The sequence below is a fragment of the Metopolophium dirhodum genome, chromosome 3 (genome assembly GCF_019925205.1).
Source record: "Metopolophium dirhodum isolate CAU chromosome 3, ASM1992520v1, whole genome shotgun sequence".
In the NCBI taxonomy this organism is placed as follows: domain Eukaryota; kingdom Metazoa; phylum Arthropoda; class Insecta; order Hemiptera; family Aphididae; genus Metopolophium; species Metopolophium dirhodum.
This window is the reverse complement of record NC_083562.1, coordinates 25,016,757-25,038,442: the sequence shown is the minus strand read 5'-3', so window position 1 is coordinate 25,038,442 and position 21,686 is coordinate 25,016,757. Positions and strand designations below refer to the sequence as shown.

The window sequence follows — 21,686 nt, the reverse complement described above, 5'->3', positions numbered from 1 at the left end:
ACTAGTTAAGTATAAATGTATAATGACTGTTATGGCCACTTTTGGGATTTAAGAAACTGCATGTGTGTTATAAATTAATATATATATTATGTATTAATCCGGGGCTTTGAATAGTAAATAATAAATATAATTATAGTTCAACAAGCTTTCACCATATTATACTTGTGATGAGTCATTTATTTTTGAATAATTGTTTTTAAAGTAGGGAACCATTGTGCATTATCGGATTTTTCTAAGTTAACTGTCTATGAAACTGAAGTGTGCTGAAGTTAAGATAATGAGTTTTTCTATAACCATAAAAAAATCAATTAAATATTTTAAGTGTATTTATAACTTTCAATTTTATAATTAAATCATCATTCATAATAATTAAAACAAAACTTTATAATTTATTTTAAATACTAAGTATATTTTATTAGAAATATTAGGATATTGAAAGAATAATATAAATTAATTTAGAACAATGATGACATTAAAACTCGAAATATCAAGGAACAGAGTATACATTTTCAAGTGTTCAGTAGAAAGACAATACTATTATAATGCATTTTAATTTTAACGACAGGAAATATAAGTCGTTGTTGTCAAACAGTTAAATAATACTTATCTAATTTGTAATTAGTGTCTTTGTGTAGATATGTTATATATTATTTTGTATTATTTAAAAATAAATAATAATTATAAATTATGTTTTTTTGATTATATTGTATTCCCGCACTATCGTGGATAATACATCATTTGTTTGATTTTCTTGAATTATCGTTATTAAAACTGTTTGTTATGGGCTTATTTATTATAAAGCGTATGTGTATTAAAGTGCATTTTATCCACTGAAAGTGATATTCTAACCACAAACCGTTTGTAGTTGATATCTCTTTTGTTCACGGGTATAAAATGTACACTTGCAGTATATTATAATGTTGCGGATCGCTCGAAAGCCTGGCAGTAATACCAACAATGAAAATAAACTTCATAAAAAAATGATTTAGGCTTGTGTGCGGTTAGTTGCTTAGATACTGTAAATTACAATTTCCAGTGCTCAGTAATGATAATTATTATATTGAACGATGGGGCCAGGCTGTGTACTGTTATATACAATTGTTTGCAGTACATTGAACTTGGCCCATACATCACACGAGGGAAGTATAAAAATAAAATAAATCAGGTTTTTTTCTTCTATTCCGTGGTAAATATAGCTATTAGCTGATACTGTATAGGGTACCTATATTTTTTTCGTTAAAAAAACATCTGATTCAATAAAAATTGTTCTAGTTAATTGTTAACCACAATCTTCGTGCAGTTTAATCGTATTAAATCTAACCTTGAAAATAATAAAGTCGAGTGTAATGCATAATAATGAAAACAACAGTTTCAACTAACGGGCAAACATTTAACAGCATTAATTACTTTTTCGTGTTTTTGTGTTTTCTTGTAAAACTTGTTTTAAAAGTATAGGTCAACTTTTATAAAATGTTTTTGTATTTTCAACTATATTATACACAGTTAGTTTATATATATATTTAAATTATTTATATCACATCGTATAATATGATCTGTGTGATTTAATGCTTTAAATATAAAACTCACTATATGTAATTGTCTAATGCATTTATATTTATTGATAGTTGCAGGATTCAGGAGCCGGCAGTTCATTGGACGAAGATGAGCCGATCAAAACCAATCGCAGGTAATATAAATATATCATATCCGATGGATTTATAACACGTTGATAATTGCGTGAAATAATACATATCCTTGCGCTTGTGCATATTATTATTATAATAATATATATTATGTCTGAGTGGAGCTTTGCCAAAACAGTTAGTCGACAAATGTCCATAATGCGACCTACGGTTATAAAACCTCTATAGCGTATGCACGTGTGTGTGATAAGTATTTACTACCGTTTCATCGATTTTCTAAGCAACTCAAGGATACTGTAGCCTACGCCTTGCACCAAAAATAAATTTAAGACTTTCACCCAAAACTGCTGTAACCGCGTTGCTTTTATTGTAGCAAACAAATTTAGAACGGAACTAATCGCAATGGTTTTTTCCTGACAATAGTGTTTTTTACTCGAGAAACCTTGAGTGTGTTATTACAAAATATCTATTGTACTATATATAACAGATTGTATTTGTCGTTATACTTATAGGATCTTATATGGTCGTCATGTTTAGGAAATGATAAAATTAACATTTGGTAAAAATTTAGGGTATCTACGTTTATTCGTTTTTGAATTACGACAAAATAAGAAAAATGTTCCTTGAGAAATCGAGTAAATAACTAATGTTGTTAACATTTAAACTTCATACAAATTTAAATTGACTTGATTTTTACGAAGTTTGTCAAAATTATAACTTCAGACACTCATAAAACTATATTGTGAATTTACGCTCAATTTTTTTTTTAAATGTCATTGTATTCAATTTTCAAGTTTTTTGACCGAGCAAAAATTTTTTTATCGACATAAATTTAAAAAAAAACTAAAACAAATCGAAAATTATATATGCTCATAAATAGCTCAACATGAGTCAAAATATTTTGAAAATGTTATAGTGTATAGAAAATGCTAATATAAACATTCAGTGAAATTGTATGTATCTACAGTAATTTTTCGATATTTTTGAAAACTGGTTTTCCGTAAAAATCTCAGTATTTCCTTAATTTTTTGTTGGTTTTTCCTGACGCTTTTGAAAAATATTTTTTTATTTTTGACCCCCCCCAAAGTACCAACTAGATTCTCTTTCCTACCAGAAAATATGCTGTTGAAAATCAATTTTTTTTTACTGTCCTATATGGTGATGGCAGACACAAAAAAACTACACACACATCTCTGTAAAATCAATACATTCATCACTTCGCTCAAAATCTAAAACTGGGTGTGTGTAATGGAAGTCAACTATTTTAAAATGCTATCAACATAATTACATTTTAATTTTTACAGTCTAGTATAGGACTTACTAGCAATTGAGAACATACAGCTTTTAATCCTGTTAGGAAATCTGTAAGGATTGTAAAAATGCAAGTTTACATAACATTTCAATATTAAATTTTGTAATAAAATTATTTTGATTTGATCATACTCGCGTGATTAAAGATAGTCAATCTACATTCTATACGATATCCAACTACGGATATTATGATATCAATGAAAAAATATCTACAAATCTGTATTACGATAGCATCAATTGATTGAGTTCAAAGCGATAATATTTCAATATTTATATTTTGTAACTATTTCTTTATAGGTGTTGGTTTCATTTTATCCCATCTTAAATTTCATATTTTATTTTAAATTCTTAATGTGTATACTTGTAAGTCGTAATATTCTAATTTCGATTTCTTCTATTGACAACAACACGTTTTGTACTTATGTATAATACATTAATATAATTTAAAACTAAATCATTTTTAAAAAATGTGTGTATAATATTTTGTTAGTCATATTTTTAATAAGTACCTATACCTATAATGAATAATACTCGAGTGTGTTGATTTTGTAGAACGAACCGATTAGTCATTTATTTCACAACCCGTTACCGCAAAGTAATGATTTTCCATTCAATAATAATTTCTTTTGACATTATAATCATTATAAACATATCTGCTAATAATAACCTCGTGCACATTCAAAACAGGTATCAACCTATAATACATATATTTATATGCTAATAAAAGTGTTGTACAAATCGTTATTATTTTGTATTTTGTTGTTACATTAACATGTTCGCCTTTTTAATCGGTAAGTATATTATCTGTTGTGCGAAACTCCGAGATGACGGTAACTCGTAAACGGTTCGTTTGAAACTGCGTCCTTGGTCAGTCCAAGGTCTGAAATCGTTTAGGTCTAAAGAGCAATAGCGAAGGTAATGGAACAGTGGGTACCTACTTGATCAGGACCACCGAATCCAACAAATTGTAATTTATTATGAAACCGTATCGGTCAATGTGTATCTATGCGAAAAACATAGGTACATATTATACAACCCATATTTTATCTTACCAGATGACTGTATGTATGCATCCTGTACACAAAAATTCGCACTCAATATTATGCTATGTATAGGTATTAACCATCGAAAATTGTTATATTGTCTGCCGAAGTATACTCGTTATGTAATAATTTTTCATCGGTAGAGATCTATTTGTTATTATTATTATAATAATTTGTCATGTTTTTTTACCGGAGATAAAGATGCTCGAGGGCATCCGGAGAAATCTGCGCCTTTCAGACTTTATAATACTCATATACACTAAAATATAATGTAGTAATGTGTCGTGACGACGATTTATTGAGCATACTGATAAGTTATAGAAGTATTGCGTCGTTTTAATCGATCGCTCATCATCATACTATATTAAACATTACTAAGCAAATCGTTGACATTACACCTACTTATATTTTCAACACTTAAATTTTAAAATATTTTTTATAGCTTATTATTATTTAAGTTGTTCCAATTAATTTTCGAAAAGATAATAAAAACTATTATTCTTATATTATATGAAAAACCAATAGAAATAATAACTCGACAATAATAATATACTTAATTAAAAAAACCTACACTTGATCACGAATTACAAAATAAAAATAAAAGTATATTACTTCCATAAATACCAAACATTAAGTTACATAATAGGTATCGATTTTATCGAATACTTTATAATACTATTTAGTATTGACCAACTCCATTTGTAAATCTATAAAATAATATAATTTTCTATCTACTCCAATAGTACTTACTTACATGTTTAAACTTTAAACCTTATCAAGACTGAAACTATACAAATTCTCCAATAAAACGTCGCTACCTTAATTGAATAAGCACTATCGTTTATATGAATTTCATAGTCAAAATAATTTTTTTTTTTATTGATAATAATTAATAATTAAATGATAATATATATATGAGTGTGTATCGACTTATTATTGCGTGTATGTCGGACAGATAAATGATAATTTTAGGTTAAAAGAGAAGTTATATACGGACAGTAGAAAATAACCAGTTGTATCTTTACGGATTGTATTTTGTAACACTTTTCTGAAATAGATCACTAAGTATATGACTTTTCTTAAATGGATGCAACCATGGTTTTAAAAGAGAAAATATAGTTTTAATACTACTACAAAAAAATCTCCGTTGCTACCTATTAGGGTAATTTTTTAATTAGTTTTATAAAAATCGATATTTTGTAGGTACTTTAGTGCATCTTTTTAATACCTAGTCATTTTTATCAGTACAAGAAACTATAATAATTTATATTTTATTTCCACAAATTATGATTTCCTAAGTAATAATTTAGATACTATATTTTCAAATGTAAAGGTTTATAATTACAATTTTTAAAAGGTAGGTATAGGTTTTATTTATACACATACAATTGTAATTTATCAAGCTTGATTTAATATTTATAACAAATTTGTTTTTTATTTAGACAGTTTTAAAATTAATGATTAATTTACTTATATTTGCTTGAATCACTTAATCTTATAATTAATTAATTTAATATTACACAATACCACTCGCACGTATTAAGTCGTGTGACTATATTATGATATACTCGAATAAACAGTTTAAATTGCTGCACCTACAGGTTATTTTAATTTATCATCGCAAAGTAAAAAGTTTTCTTAGATTATATAACTGACAATAATAATAATTATTGCTATATACAACTGCAGTAGTTGACCCATTCACCATTTTAAATACATACGTTTTATGATCAATGCCTTTCTTAAATTTATTATTATACTGTATATAACTGGGTATTATACTTAGCTTCCGTAATATTTTTAATTAATTAATAATTCTTTTAATGCCTATTAACTATTAAATAATTAAACAATTTGCGTGTAAAAGTTTAAAGATTAAAGCTTACAAGATAAATGTATAATATATAAATCTGCGCATAAAACAAACAATTTCGATTTTGATATGGATTTTTAAATCTTATTTTAACTAATGGATTTTTGATCTTGATACATTTGGTGGTTATAGAGTTGTGAAGTAATGTTCTATACGTAAGTATGTAAATGTGACAAAAATATTTTTAGGTATTTTTGTTATATTATATAGTTGGTGAGCGCTTTGGCTAAAAAAAGCAAATGACAAGTTTGCCCTAGTTTTGATTTGGTTACATTTCCATCGTTTAGCTACACGTCAATGAGCTTGATCAATCGGGTCAAACCTCTATCAATGATTTCTCAACAACACTACCTAATGTATAGTTCTATATAACTATTTTAGATAGGTAGAAAAGTATTTATTTTTACCATTTTTTGCTGTAATACTAAAAACAGTCACGGTGGATTTCATTAATTTACACGTTGGTTGCGGTGAATCCGGTGGGTAATTTTTTGTGTCCGATCGTGTAATGATTACTTTCTATCGGAAAAATACATGGAATTTCATTTTTGTGGCCTAAACCCCGTGGTAGCAATGTTCAGCGGGAAATCATTTCATATAGTTGTAGGCGTTCGTCGCCAATAGGACTTTCACGTTCCAGGGTTGATCAACAACAATAGCCGATGATAATTGGTGAATTTCACTGTATTTTTATTCCCATTCATACAACTACTGGTTTCTATCAATAGATATTTTTCGTTTTACATTTCTCTATCTGTCTTTGTTAAACGCTCTGGCTAACCGATTTCCATGGTTGCGCAATTGACGCGGGTAAAATCATCATTCACCGATAAAGTCCTTCCGCCCGATATATTACTATATATTACTTATTTTACCTCATATATCAAAGCAGAAAGTCGCATTCGTTTATCTGTTTGAAATAATAAATTGTCAACAAAACAAACGTTTTACACGCTGGATATATTTATCCATTTCAAACTTTTAAGTCAGTATATACTAACCTACCGAATTACAAATGATTTTCAAATTTTAAATAATATACCTATATTATTATATATTTCTGTCATTAATTATTATGATAAATTATATAGCTATCAAGCAAATATATTATATATTTTTGAAAAAACCAAATATTTGCAAATAATAATTAATAACTACAAATAAGTTCTATATTATGTAAAACGTCTGTCTTCAGTGTGCGTTTTAATTGAAAATATTTTAAAATTACATTGTCATTAGCTTACAATAAATCATCATATATTAGGTTACCTTGGTTTATGTTATGACTTGTATTACGTGCTTCTTCTTTCATAAAACATGAAACCGACTATCAATTGATATAACTATCACATGACATTATAGGAAATGTGTACCGAACACTATTACGTATATTATTAAATCTATGATAAATAATTAAAGTGTATAATACTATAATAAAATTAATTTTCTTTGATTTTGGTATTTATTCTATTCGATCAACACCGAGAGTTAAATTAAATAAAATTACAAAACATAATATTTATTTTATATATATATTCCGAGTAACTATAATGATTTTATTGGAATATGATATATCTTTTGAATAGGTACTCTAATGATATTTTGGTAATATCCGTAATATTTTAAAACATTATGCATTTCCTACTTTGATAATTTCAATATTTTCCATTGATAAACTTTTTTGAGATTATGAAACAAATTTAGATTTATACAAATTGTATATGCGTAATTTATCTTTATAGTGTTCTTTTCAATTTTAGTAAAAAACCTAGAAATTATAGATAGGTATAGTTATTTATTATTAAAGATTGTTTTTTTTTCTATATTGATTAAACCGCGGCAACTTAGGCCATTGGATGGTTTTTTAACTGTGGGTGTGTGTACTGTAGGTTTAGTAAACACGTGTGTTTTTAGTTTTGGCAGAATTTCAAATTGGGCACCCGTAAGTTTCTGCCATGCCCAGTCGGGGGATGGCGGCCTCGCTCTCTAGACAGTTGCAGCCTAGAGAGAGGAGCCGCCCGTGGTCGAGATTCGAACCGGTGACGGTACGCGTCGGAGCCGACGCCGTATAGTCCGCTCAACCACTACGTCCTCTTATAGATTGTTATTATTATGCTAATTAACATTTAATTATGATAGACATTATATTATTTTTATGTTATTAGTTATTTTCACATGATATTTTCATTATTTATTTTAAAACCTGTAACTGTTTTAATATTTGTTATAGTCCATAGGTATACCTAGTTGTTATTGCACTTGGTTTTTATAAATTAATATAAAGCACCGTATTTACTATTTACAGACTTACAAATAAAATTATTATTAATAATAATACGTAAAACCACCTAACTATAATAGTTTTTTTTACAAGCATTGGGTATAACTATCTATATTTGATTTAAAAATATGGTAAAAAAGTAATTATTAAATCATATTTAAAGAATTAACTTTGAGACAGGTGGTTTTTATAATTATAATAAAAATATTATTCAAAAAAATAAAGATTTAATCGTACTTGCTACTAAATATACATATAATATGCCTACTTTAACTGTTATTTTACTGTTTTTCAATATTATTTTATCAAAATTTACTAAAATGTTCGAAAAATTACTTTAGCTGTACTACTGTAGTTTAGTACCGTCTGTATTCGATATTGAAAGGGATGATGCTTTAAAAATAATATTTTTTAGTTCCGTGAAAAATTTAATATTTTAAAATATAAATCCGTGAAAATAATGTATTTATGTATTATATGCCTATACACAACAACTTGCGTCAATATAAAATACCTCTGAATATTCGGTGTACATGGAATTTAAAACAGATCATGTTGTAACTGCTATATTCAATTTTTCTACTTTGATATTCGACGATGGTAATTTATATACTATGTTTGAATTATAGGTACGAGTATGTATATCGTTAAAATATTGACTAGAATAATTCAACTGAGATGAACGAAGACGACGATGGGGTCATATTAAAATGTAAAGTATATCATTTCCTGCTGTGCACAATAACGACATTGCTATAACGTAGTTTTCGTCGGTTGGTCGAAACCCGCGTGCTGCGGCTACTGTTACTATATAGTTATTACCGAAATAAAGCGATGACATAACGCACGCGCGCGCACTGGCGCACACTCATACACTCGTACACATACAAATTATAAAAATTTTGTATACTACATTATTACACATACAAAAGATTTGTCAGTAAATTCAATAATTAGGGAAAACTTCAAGTTGCGCAATATGACCTATTGTATATTCGTCCAGACGCCATGAGGTTGACGCTTGTAACAAAAAAAATTTCTCTTTTCTGCCGAAAAAACAATACTATACTATAGGTACTATAGGTACTATACTACATTAAAACTATACTTATTAATATATATGCCTAACTATTGTATTCCTTTTTCTGCGTACAGTATATTACGGCCTGCATTATCATAATTCTGCTGGAGTTCCTGTTTTTCGATATTATTATTATTATTATCGTTTTTTTTATATATTATATAATTTCTGTTCTATAACCTATTTTTTAGTCGATCGTGAAAACAATATTATATATCTCCCGTGTAACGTGTTTTTTTTATTCTTGTAATTCTGTACCGAATTCGCGTGCGGTATAATAATATTGTTGTGCTATAAGATTCCTATTGTTTTTTTTATTAATACTTAACTCAAATATTTTTATCTTGTATATGCTTAAAGTTTGCTAAGTTTTCTCTTATTTTTCATAATCGTGTACAATGTACATTATCACTATAGTTCTACCATTCATCAAATCTAATGCTTTGAAGAATAACTTCAATTACCGTCGGTTACGCATAACAATGGCCTCCTAGGCTAATTATTATGATGTTCATTGTTTTTATTTCAATACAAGTCCATTGACCTACGTTCATAGTGGTATAGTCCATGAAATACTATATTGTCTATATATATTATCACTGTCTGTTATTTGAATATTCATTATTTATAAGTTATAAAGTGTTAAACTTATAAATTTTAATTCCTTTATACGATGTTTGTTTATTTTTAATGTAAACTTGGTAAATGCATAATGTATAGCTGTCCAATTTCATACAATCTAATTATGTATTTATATATGCATCTGTGATACATTAATACAATTTTATTATTTATTTTAATACGATATATTCTAATGTAAAAAATCTTCTGTGTATAAGTAACATACAAGAATTATAATTATGTTACCGTCCCTGATAATTAATTTTAAACAGGTCTTAAATACAAGTATACATTTATATTTTAACCTTCTTTGCACATGAATGAGTATACAAAAAAAAAATAATAATAATATGGCCTTTCTCGGTTCATTAGTTGTTGTAATATAATACCTTATAAACTTATATAAGTCGATTTTATTTTCTCATTAGTATAAATCATAAAAATTAACAATAAATAAATACACAAAATATCATATTAAATTATATCTTTTATTTGTGACAAATAAGAAAAAATTAAGTCCTTATTTATTAAAGGACAAATTTCGTTTACTTTAACAATATAAATTCGTGATTGTTGATAAATATTAAATTTTAAAACAATTTAATTAATTAGTATTGTTGAATGTTACATGTTTTGAGTTTCATCAACAACACACAATTATAGTTCAGACTTCAAAGAATGAGTATTGTTTAACATTGTATTTTACGATTGTATATAATAGTGTTGAACTGATTTATATGGTTATATATATATATATATATTTTTTTTTTTTTGGGATAAACAATCTGTACCTTAGGGGCACAATAAGTTTATATGGTTAGAGTAAATTACAGCAGGCTACACTTGAGGTGAGAAGTCATCCACTAATGACACTCACTATATGGTTATACATAGTTTTTAAAAACACGTGTAGGTGGTGGTCAACGAATATTGTTAATATATTATAGTAATGTTGTATAAATTATAGAAGTACAGTTGTGACTTGTCAATATTAATTAAAAGTTTTACATGTGTTTATAAATGATAGCTAGTTTTAATTAAAACCCTATTCAAAGCATATTATAACGTACATTTTTTTGATACCGTCTGATTAGACTATTTGAAAACTGGATTCGAGAAAGCTGAATAGCCCTAGGGTTAGATAAACAAAGTATATTTTATATATTATATTGTAAGGTAGTATAGATATTAGATATAGTATTTGACATCTTAAAACCTTCTGATTGCAATCTTAAGTATATGTCCGTCCGTACTTGTATCTGAAACATGTTTAGACGTTATCCTATAAATGTGTAATATCGCAGTTCTAAAAATAAATGGGAAAAAAATGAAAAGTAAAATATGTACCTATTATTATTATATGTAAAAGAATATCGTCATCATCCTGAAAATTGCCAACTGCGTTATAACTTATAACACTGTTTTCGTAAAAATCTAGTTTTACTTATTTAGTCCCGAAGGACAGTCGTAGCAGTTTATAGTACATTAATTTGTTTGTCAAAAAGAAATCGTGAAAATTAGGATAATGAAATCTAAATAATATGTGTTTTATAATTATTTTTTACACCTTGTTTTTGGCATTACTAATTCTTTAAGTATTGGAAATCATTGTTAACCGCTTGAGTAAGCAAGGGAAATTTAAAAAATATAACTCTGCGCCGAAATAAGTACTTTTCTTTTAACCATAAACAATGTCATTTCTATGAGTACTTCCAAAAAATAAAAATAAAATTTGTTGCAATTGATACACAAAATTAAATTACTCAAATCTTAATTGCTTGGTGCATGCTTTTGTGAAAAAATAAAAAATAAAACATAAATTATTTTTTAATTAATACATTCAAAACTCATTAATTTATATGTGCATTGCTATTGCCTATTATTTTTACAATTAACTCAAAATATGGATTTTCACAATTATAAAATATAGGCATATACCGTGTGACATAAGTAAATTATTAATTTTGTCAGGTGGATTGTAATCCTTAGTGAATCATAAATTTTAAAAACAATAACAATAGATAATAATATATTATATAACTATCTCAATTTTCCCATAAATTATATATAACTGTATGTAAAGTGTAAACCAATTCTTTAGAAATGGTTGCTTACTGCAGCTGTTTAGAATGCAATATTTAAGTTTAAAACTAGTTTTGACAGTATAATATCACAGTTGCATGTATGTTTTGATACATAATTCTTATTGAATTAATAATCCCGGTTGATAATATATATTAACGTAGACGTAAGTCAGACTAATGGTATTTATCTCTATAATAAATATTAATCTGACAATATATGTTAAATAATAGTTATTTAATTAAAGGCTATTATTATTAGATTAAGGTTTGAATGATTTTATACTTATCGGACATTTCGTTGATTTAATATTTCAGTAGTTACACATTTTAAAACGAATCAAATTTTTTTCTATTTGTTATAATTTTATGTATTAATATTAAAACAAATAATATATATTCATATGTTTTAGATTTTGAGCGGAGCGATGAATGTATTGATTTTATAATGATGTGTGTGTGTGTTTTTTTTTGTCTGTCATCACCGTTTGGGGCAGTAAAACTGCTTCCATTTTCTTCAAGAGTATCCTGTTCGATGGCAAAGTGAATCTAGTAGGTGCATTCGGGAGGTCAAAATTTAAAATTCCCAATAGTTTTCAAAAGTGCCGAGAATAACGGGAATTTGTATGTAAAATCGGTTATGGTTTTTGGTGTAACTCTAAAACAAATGATCGTGGTACATGAAATTTTCACTGGTTGTTTATATTAGCATTTTAAAAATATTTTCACTTGTTTTGAGAGGTTTACAGACATTTTCAGTTTCCAATTTTATTAGTTTGATATGGATGTCATTAAAATGTTATTTGTTGGGAAATAATGCTCGAAAATTTAATAAAAGGCTCCTAATTATTGTTACAATTGTAGTTGAAAAATATTAAAAATAGATAGACAATTTTTTTTATGAGCATTTAAAATTCAATTTTTGATAACATTATAAAATTTAAAAATTAAAAATGTATAAAATGGTCAACTTTTATAGCTAAGGATTGAAAATTTAAAATAAGGTCTCACATAAATAAGTTATTCTGTAACCAAAAAAATCTCAAAAATATGAAAACAAATTCGGAGGAATTTACATCTTAAATAACCAAGAATAATGATTTTAGTTATTTTGTTGTAATTTTATAATATTAATTCAACCTACCGGCTACTGCATTCATAATAAGTAGGTAATAACATTATAAATGTAATATAAAATATCCACACTTACAAACCGTCTCCGCTAAGAATCGTTTTTCTTATAAAATTATAGAAAATCATTGAATTCAAATTTAATACCATCCATTATACAGTGACCCACTTGTAACTTACTTAACAGCAGAGCGACATCCAGTCAACCACCTTTTTTTACTGTTATCATTATAAAATTTCATATTATTTATATAATAATATGAAATTTTATATGAATCGGAATATTTTAGTTGCATAATTTAAAACTCTAAAATCCTTTTCTTCTAATATCTAAACCAATATGGAAATTTAAATAATGTATTAGGTAGGGGTCTTATCACTAATATGCAATCAACATTTTTATTTAACTCGTGTAACTTAAAACTATTTTTATTATTATTATTAAATTAAGTTTGATCATCAAATTTAAAGACCTTGGCCATGATCCAGACGTTCTTACTGAAGTCTATTAATTTCAATATATCTTGTTTTTCTTACAAAAAATTTAATTTATGATGAATTTTTATAAATCTAAAAAAAACCTACATTAATGCGCCAAATGTACATAATAAATGTTTCCACTTTTTCATTCGTATTTTTGGTTTTGTTCTTACTTAAGTGATTTGAGTATTTATACTATTAACTGTATGCTCTTTTTAATACTATTATAGTTATTTACAAGTTCTGAATTAAATAAATATTACAGTTTAATATATTTCATTGTATATTTGTATCTATTATTAAAAACCTTTTTGAGTTAATATGAGGTATTACTAGTGTTTTATTGTATTTTTTTTATGAAGATTACGTCGTTTAATTTGTTTTGTGGTTTTGTCATTTAACATTTTGAAAATTAACGGTGCTCAATAAAAATGTGTTCGAACAGATGCTTGGAATTATTCAAATAATTCACCAGAGTCAGACTTATTTAAACAATATTGCAGTGTAAACGGTTGTCTGTTAACTATCTTTTTATATATAATATAAGTTATACATTCAATATTGTTTATATTCAGTATTTGATTTGTAATGTTTGATTTACATCGATATAACAATTGTTATTTCCTATTTAAATTAATTTTTTTTTATATTTTAGGTATCTAATTTTTATTTTATATTTAATTAGTGCGATAATTATACAATACTTAATGCTGTTATCATAACCAAACAAGCTCTACAACCTTAACCTATATAGTAGTTATGCCAACACCTTGGTTCATCAATTAATACCATTGACGTTTTGCTATCTTAAGTCTTAGGTGTCTTGTCCGTATTTTTGTCCACCTAGAATCTAGATATATTATATATATAACTGGATCATCTCCAAAATTTAAATTTAAAAATTAAAATTGGTAATATTAAAATCTTTTATCCATTGTAAACTTAATCCTAATTAAACCATTTTTGTACTCCAGAAATATAAACGACACATATTTCTATGTTAAATACTTTGATTAGCGACGATAAAGAATTCATTTGAATATATTAAACGTGCAGCGACAAAAGCGTATATTATAATATACCAAATATTATAATTTGATACAAAATGTCATTATGCTGTCCTGCATCATCCTTCGCTGTTCAATTGTTCATGTTTTTGTTACATAATCCATCTTAAATATAATATACAATATAAGCCTACGTGATTTGTGAGAATAGCTTTTTTTGGTTATGACTATATAGATATAGTTTACGAATACTATAGCAAAACGCGTATAATAATGTGAAAATAATGAATTGGTACATTTATCGAAATTAGCATCTGGCCTGCTTCAGCAATGTTTCCGTTTAGTTAGAAAACGACGCTAATCGAATTTTTCGATTCGGTTGTTTCTGGTATTTATGTAATTTTTATTGTTTTGATTCGCGCGGGCCTGACGCGGAAAATGAGTGTAATAATGTTTTATATTATGGCCATTCCAATCGTATATAATATGCAGCATATAGATGCGTCCAGCTATAGCTATATAGTAACAGGAAAATATTATTCGACATCGTGTGTGTTTGTGTGTGTGTTTAGAGTCCTTCGGATTTCGATCATGCTTTTTATCCACCATTACACCGCGGTCGGGCAGTGGTGTTGGTGTATTATAATAATATATACCTTTATACATAAAAACATTAATACGCATACAACAGCGCGCAACCGTCGAATCTGCTGTCGTGTATTTACACATATATATATACAACCGGTTTACCTACCACTCAGATGGAAACGAGTTGTGCTGCCGGGTTAAGGCCTCGCAGCAGCTGATGTTTTCTCGCAAATATGCGCCGTGGCATTAATAATAATAATAATAATAATAATAATAATACAATTACCAATATACGAGTATGTGCACGGAATTGGATCGCTTTTCAGACCGTTCCCCGTTATGTTGTTTACTGCGATGTATATTATACATTTATACTCGAACGTAGGTGTATTGTAGTATAGGTCCCGCGCAGAGTACCTATACTAAAAATACAAATACAAAAAAATCGGACATCGTGCCAGCCGATAATATAATGCGTCCACCACCGTGGCGAACGTTTTAGTTCATTTTTTTTGTACAGGTTGACTTTTTAAGGTCAAACTCCCATTTTCTTCTTAAGTTTGTGTAATTTATTTTTTTTTTTAGATTTTTTCCAAAAAAAGTTTGTGTAGTTTATTTTTTTTTAGATTTTTTCAAAAAAAAGTTGAAATAGCAGATCATTGACCAGTTATTTATGACTTTAGAGCATTTAAGTTGGGATCTACAGTGGAGAGGCGTGATCCGTTATGGAGACTACATGAATTACTGTCGTTACCCACCTATACCTATACCCACCAATATGTACTGCTGTCTGCTTGTCTGTAAACTTTAAACGCTCTTCTACTTTCCTGTCCCTGTTCGATTTATGATATATATATACATGGACGTTTTCACTGTTTTCAGATATTAATATAGGTATATATTATGATATCGAAATATGGGTTAGTGAAAAATTTTTTTAATAAAAAATTATGTTATAGTGCAGTTTTTTGCTCCGTATAATGGGCATGACTGCAGGACTTGTGTAACTTATAGGAGTGCCACCTGCTGTGTCTGTGATGTGTGCATGCCGTTTATTATAATATATCAAACACAACAGGAAATGCTTGAATGCTCAATAACTGGAATTTATGAAAAATATATATCACACATATAAAAAGGGGTTGATGTATACAGGAAATTTCGTGAGAAGTGAACGATATAGGAACCTACCTTACCTCTATAATATATTTGTTGTTTTTTTTTTTTTGAAATCTCTGTTTTAAACATTTTAAAATTTTTTATAATTATCATCATCTACTTAAAACGTACTGAATTATTATAGGTAGTATTTATATTATTGTTATGTCTATAACTTAATATTTCATTATTTAAAATTAATCCAACGTCTATGTTATATAATATTTTACTTCTGTTTTGTCCTATTTTTTTATTACATGGTAGTGAACTAAAAAGTGTCATTTTCTTCATTTATAATTTATTTTTTTGCGTAAATAATTTAAAATTGAATACAAATATAATAATTTGGAAAAAGAAAACTCGTTTACCGTATTTCTCAATCCAATTGTATTTGATACAGTTATGTACATTGTTGGTCACAATATTATATAAACGTCTAAACGTCAACACAATTAGGATAAAATATTATGTGATCATAAATTAGTAAATAAAAAAATAAATTAGTTATGGGGACGTAGTGTGCATAATTTATTATTTATAATATATTTATGTTTTAAAATAGTAAAAGTCAGAGACGAAAACGATATAACTATAATTTGTTTAATAGTCTATCAATTTCTGCCACAACGATATTGTGCAAAAGAAAGAGATTATAGTTATTCTATTATAATTTATTTCTATATATGTCGAAATCGCCCGCGCCATTAATAAAATATAATATAGTTTTCGTATAATTATGGCAATCAACGTATTATCGTAATATAAAAAGGAAATATAATAATATTATATGTTGTATGTTATTCGATTTACACTTGATACGTGATACGTAACACGTGTCCGCCATGTTGAATAATAACTATTTGTATTAGGATAATATCCTATATTATTATTATTTTCCTCTGTTACGTTGAAAATTACCACGATTACGTCGCATTTGTATTTTTTGACTTTGTAATGTGCACCTAAATATATACAGTTACCATTCTCCCGCTTTCTGCACGTCGTGTTTGTCATTTCGGCAATAATCGTCCAACTACCTATATATTATGACATAGACGTATATAAAAAGTTACACGTTGTACCTATATTTATACATAAAATGTTTATAATTTTATGATTTTTAAAGCATAATAACTATTTGTCACGCCCCGTAAAAAATTAAATTTCTGCTATAGCGACTTGTTCGATATCCGCCAATATTATATGGTGTGTGTGTGTACCGTGTATACGTAACGCAGGATCGAGATTTTTGTAAAAAGTATTAAGAACTGACTACTAGAACCCGTGGTACAGTGGTGGTGGGCTTAGTACGATATATACTGTGCCGCTGCAGTAATAGCATCTATAATACACGTATAATGTATTAATGTGTAACACGATAGGAAGTGCACGTATGGCCTGACCGACACGATGATGAGGAGTCTGTGCGGATCGAATTTCTTATATTATGACGATTACTGCAGTTCGTGATTTATACCCAGTGTCTTCGTGTGGTAGGAACCTACATCGACCACATTATTATCATTACACGTTTGTTATTATATGCAGTGTACCATCGTTTCTTCATCAATCACAAACACACACACCCCCTCGAAAAAAAAGACACGATATACCTTACGCAGTGCTTTATGCAGTGCTCAATATAAACGACGATGTTGAGTGTAATATTATTATTGTTCTCTACAGACAATACATTATAATAATATTATGTGCGAATATACTCGTTGACGAGATTCTGCCGAGTACGATTCCGTGACGTTTGAAAAATAATAGTATGTGATATAATTTGTGCGTAGGATTTACAGCAACCTGCACCGACTTTTTTTCTCGATAAATATCGAACGAAATAAATTATAATACGTTTAATATATTTAATGTTAAACCTTATTATGTGTTCATTATAACAATAGTCACCTAATTAGTCCGTCTCGACTATGTCCCACAGGCTTAGCGAGTGTTATTTCGCCAACAAGGGTTCGGCGGCGGTGCTGTGTTCGCTTACGTCTCACCAGCAACAGCAACAGCAACCACAGCAACAGTCACGCCGTAAAAGACACCACCATCACTCGCTACACCCGCACAGACACCAGTCGCTGTCCGCTCCGGCGTCCAGCCGGATATCCGCCGGCGAAGACGAAATGCAGACCCGTGCCAACGACATACAGGCACATCTACAGTCTATGTTCCACATACTCAGGCCCGATGACAGTCTGAACATGGTAATTTTCGATTACTTACACAAATAAATAACCGAGAGGATAAATACAGTTTTGAGTATAGGTACATAATATTTAAAAATTAGAATGTTATAATATGATGCAGGTGTATACTTCGAATTGTATACGTAAAAACATTTTTTTTTTCTAAATCTTGAAAATCATTGTAGCGTTGTCAAATAGTCAGTGACGTATTATAATTAAGTATTAATTAGGTAAACATATATTTTTCAAATTGTTTAAGTAGGAACATCAAAAAAGTGTTATTTTTGCTTTTGTTATTTTTCCGCTTTAAAACCTTGTAATACAACAACGCATTTTATAGTGTTGTGTGGATTGTATAATTATCTTATTGGGCAATGCATTCAGAAAAGTACGTTAATTTGTCCTGCTATATGGTTACACTCGCCCGAAATCCTTTTACCTCACGTCCTCACGACTTTAGACTCGTGTGCAGCCTTCACAAGGAGACAGACGATCGTGGCTTATTTTCTTAAACGTGCAAGTTAACGATTTTAAATGCATTCAATGCATATATGCTCTATATCCACAAATTTGGACTACTATTGTGCGTGTACTAAGAAAAGCAGGTACGCGTTATTCTTGTTGACACAATGTTATGTTGTATAATATTTGTATATAACTCCACGACGTATCATTGGATTAATTTTGTTTCCGATAGAAGAGTATTGTTAATTTTAAATACTATGTTTTTTAGTGGATTGCTAAGATTAGGTACATATTTTATTTCGTAAAAAAACGATGGAAACATTTTTCAATGCTTGTAACAACCTATTTTGACGTTTTACATAGGTGTTTTAAAATATTTATTTCAGTTATAGATCACAATTGAATAATACAAATTAGGTCGTTTGAGTAATACTAACGATTGTTAAAAAACTTATTGATATGTATTATACTTATTGGTGGTTCGTTACTTTACATATATGGCTGCATGTATATACAGTAACTTGTTTTATTTTATTAAATTTTTTAATGTTGGTGTATTAAAATTAATTGAACGAAAAATTAAAGCAATAAAATATAAAATATTATGATATAATATTATAATATACTTAAATATAATGACTTAAGCAGCGACAAGAGTCAAAATTGATTATAGAATAACATTTATAACAATAGTGATCAATCATCGATTTTTTTTTTATCATTTGTCAAACTACCTTGAATCATACGTATAGAATTTGGAGTGCCTAGTTCATATATAATCCTAACTCAAATCAATATTATAATTTGTAATAGTTACGTACTGTCCCTACAAAATATATTTTATATTTTTTTTTTCAAAAGCATATCAATGAAATGTTTGTAAGAGGCTTCCTCACATTGCAGTATATTTCTGAATACATAAATGATTAGCTAATTTCCGATCATAACGACTTCTTGCTGGAAGCAATCATTATTGTAGGGGTCAAAATCGTAATATAAAATATCTGCTCAAGGTTATACCCAACGGATAATTGGTCGATTTCTCACTGTTAGGCAGTGTTAGCACGTATAATCGTATGCGTGTATTTCGTCCTGTAGGCCAAGGTGATTTCGGTTTTTCGTGTAAACGTATTATTATTACTGTTGAAGGTCTAGATAAAAATAGTAACCACGATCGATGAAAAACAATGGATCCCATACCACAACAATAATATTGTTATAGCATGAAATTCAATTTCGCAAATCGTGGTTAATCGACTTTAAGACCAAAACTAGTTTGTAGGTAACTTGATGTTATAGGTCTTACACGAAGAAAGTTTTTTTTTTTGGTTTCAAGACGTTAGGCGACTGCGATCATCCTGTATTTTGAACCTAACACCCACGACCCACCCATCAGATAGCCAGTGATGACATGGAGCTCTTTGATTTTTATCGTTGGTAGCTGAACAATGTATGAAACATTCGAAGGGTGTGCCCACATGGATTTCTAATGGGGCACAATCGATACCTTTCAAATAGATATATTATAATATATAGTGGGGTTGACATTATACAAAACAATTGAATTCACTTTCACGGATTCAAGGCCGTGCACGCAAAGCATGCTTGTGTTAAAACCATTTTGTGTAAAATTATTTGCTGAAATATTAATTAAAAAAATTATATCTGAAAACATACATAGAAGGTCGTGCTATTCGTAACTCGTAAGAACGTATGTAAACGTAATATCAAGTGCAATAATATGTAACTATAATGAGTAACATACACGTATAAAAATAATTTAATTATTCAAAATCTGTTCTTATCTGTTCAAATAATAATTTTATTAACTACATTTGTCCATTATATTTTTATAGTTTCAATTCGGTTTAACTTTACATAACATATATAATATTATTGATATTATAATATATAATTATTATATGACATAATCTGTTTACAATAACAATGATTGAAATTTGAAAATCGTTCCGTTTTAAGAAATTTAACTTGTACAACAACAGACAGTTTTAAGTTTCTAAACCTGTAAAAAACTTGATTTAAAATAACAAGAGTAGGTAAGAATAAAATGTTGTTGCTGATCATGAGATGGTAGTTATGGGTACATTATTTTTTACGGACGCTATTTACTTGTCAATTTCAAAATATCTCGTTAATGGTGTTGTACAATTATAATAGCCTAGTCGCCCAAGTATACGATGTGTAGATTAAAATAGTGTGCGTGTTGATCCGAAGGGAAAATTAAAGATTTATCAACGACCGATTTCGCTTGGCTGATTGCGCGTTTTCACCTCTTAACACCAATAGCCCCGAGGGATCCGCCGGGACATGTTATTTATTGTTCGTCACTATTTGCATCCGGTATAATATAATATTTTATACATATATATATATATGTTTAAGCGTTAACACACGTAATATGATGTTGATAACCTAAACCTAACTATAAGAGTTTAAATTCACTTACTCGTCCATTTTAACTTTAAAGTTACTAGCTGAATTACCTAGATTCGCCCGAGTGTAAAATATTTGTGTATTACCATACACCATACACCTTCCCGTTTCCGTCTATAATATTTTGCCGAAAAATATCTTAAGACTAATGAAATTAATATAATATAATAGGTACAGTGAAAATGTCAAGCCTTAAGCTTTCATTATATAGGCTCTACGTTGATCAGTCAGTGAGTCAGTCAGGACACGTTCGATTATAGCCATCCCG

General features: G+C 28.2%; 1 protein-coding gene across 1 annotated transcript in view; it reads left to right on the top strand.

Annotated features, from left to right (window-relative positions):
- Positions 1–21,686, top strand: part of LOC132940523 (protein phosphatase Slingshot) — a 67,233-nt gene that overhangs the window by 17,664 nt on the left and 27,883 nt on the right. Inside the window, exons 2-3 of the mRNA XM_061008182.1 lie at positions 1,626–1,687; positions 18,244–18,517. Of these exons, the coding sequence (XP_060864165.1) occupies positions 1,626–1,687; positions 18,244–18,517 (336 nt within the window). The remainder of the gene's footprint in view (positions 1–1,625; positions 1,688–18,243; positions 18,518–21,686) is intronic.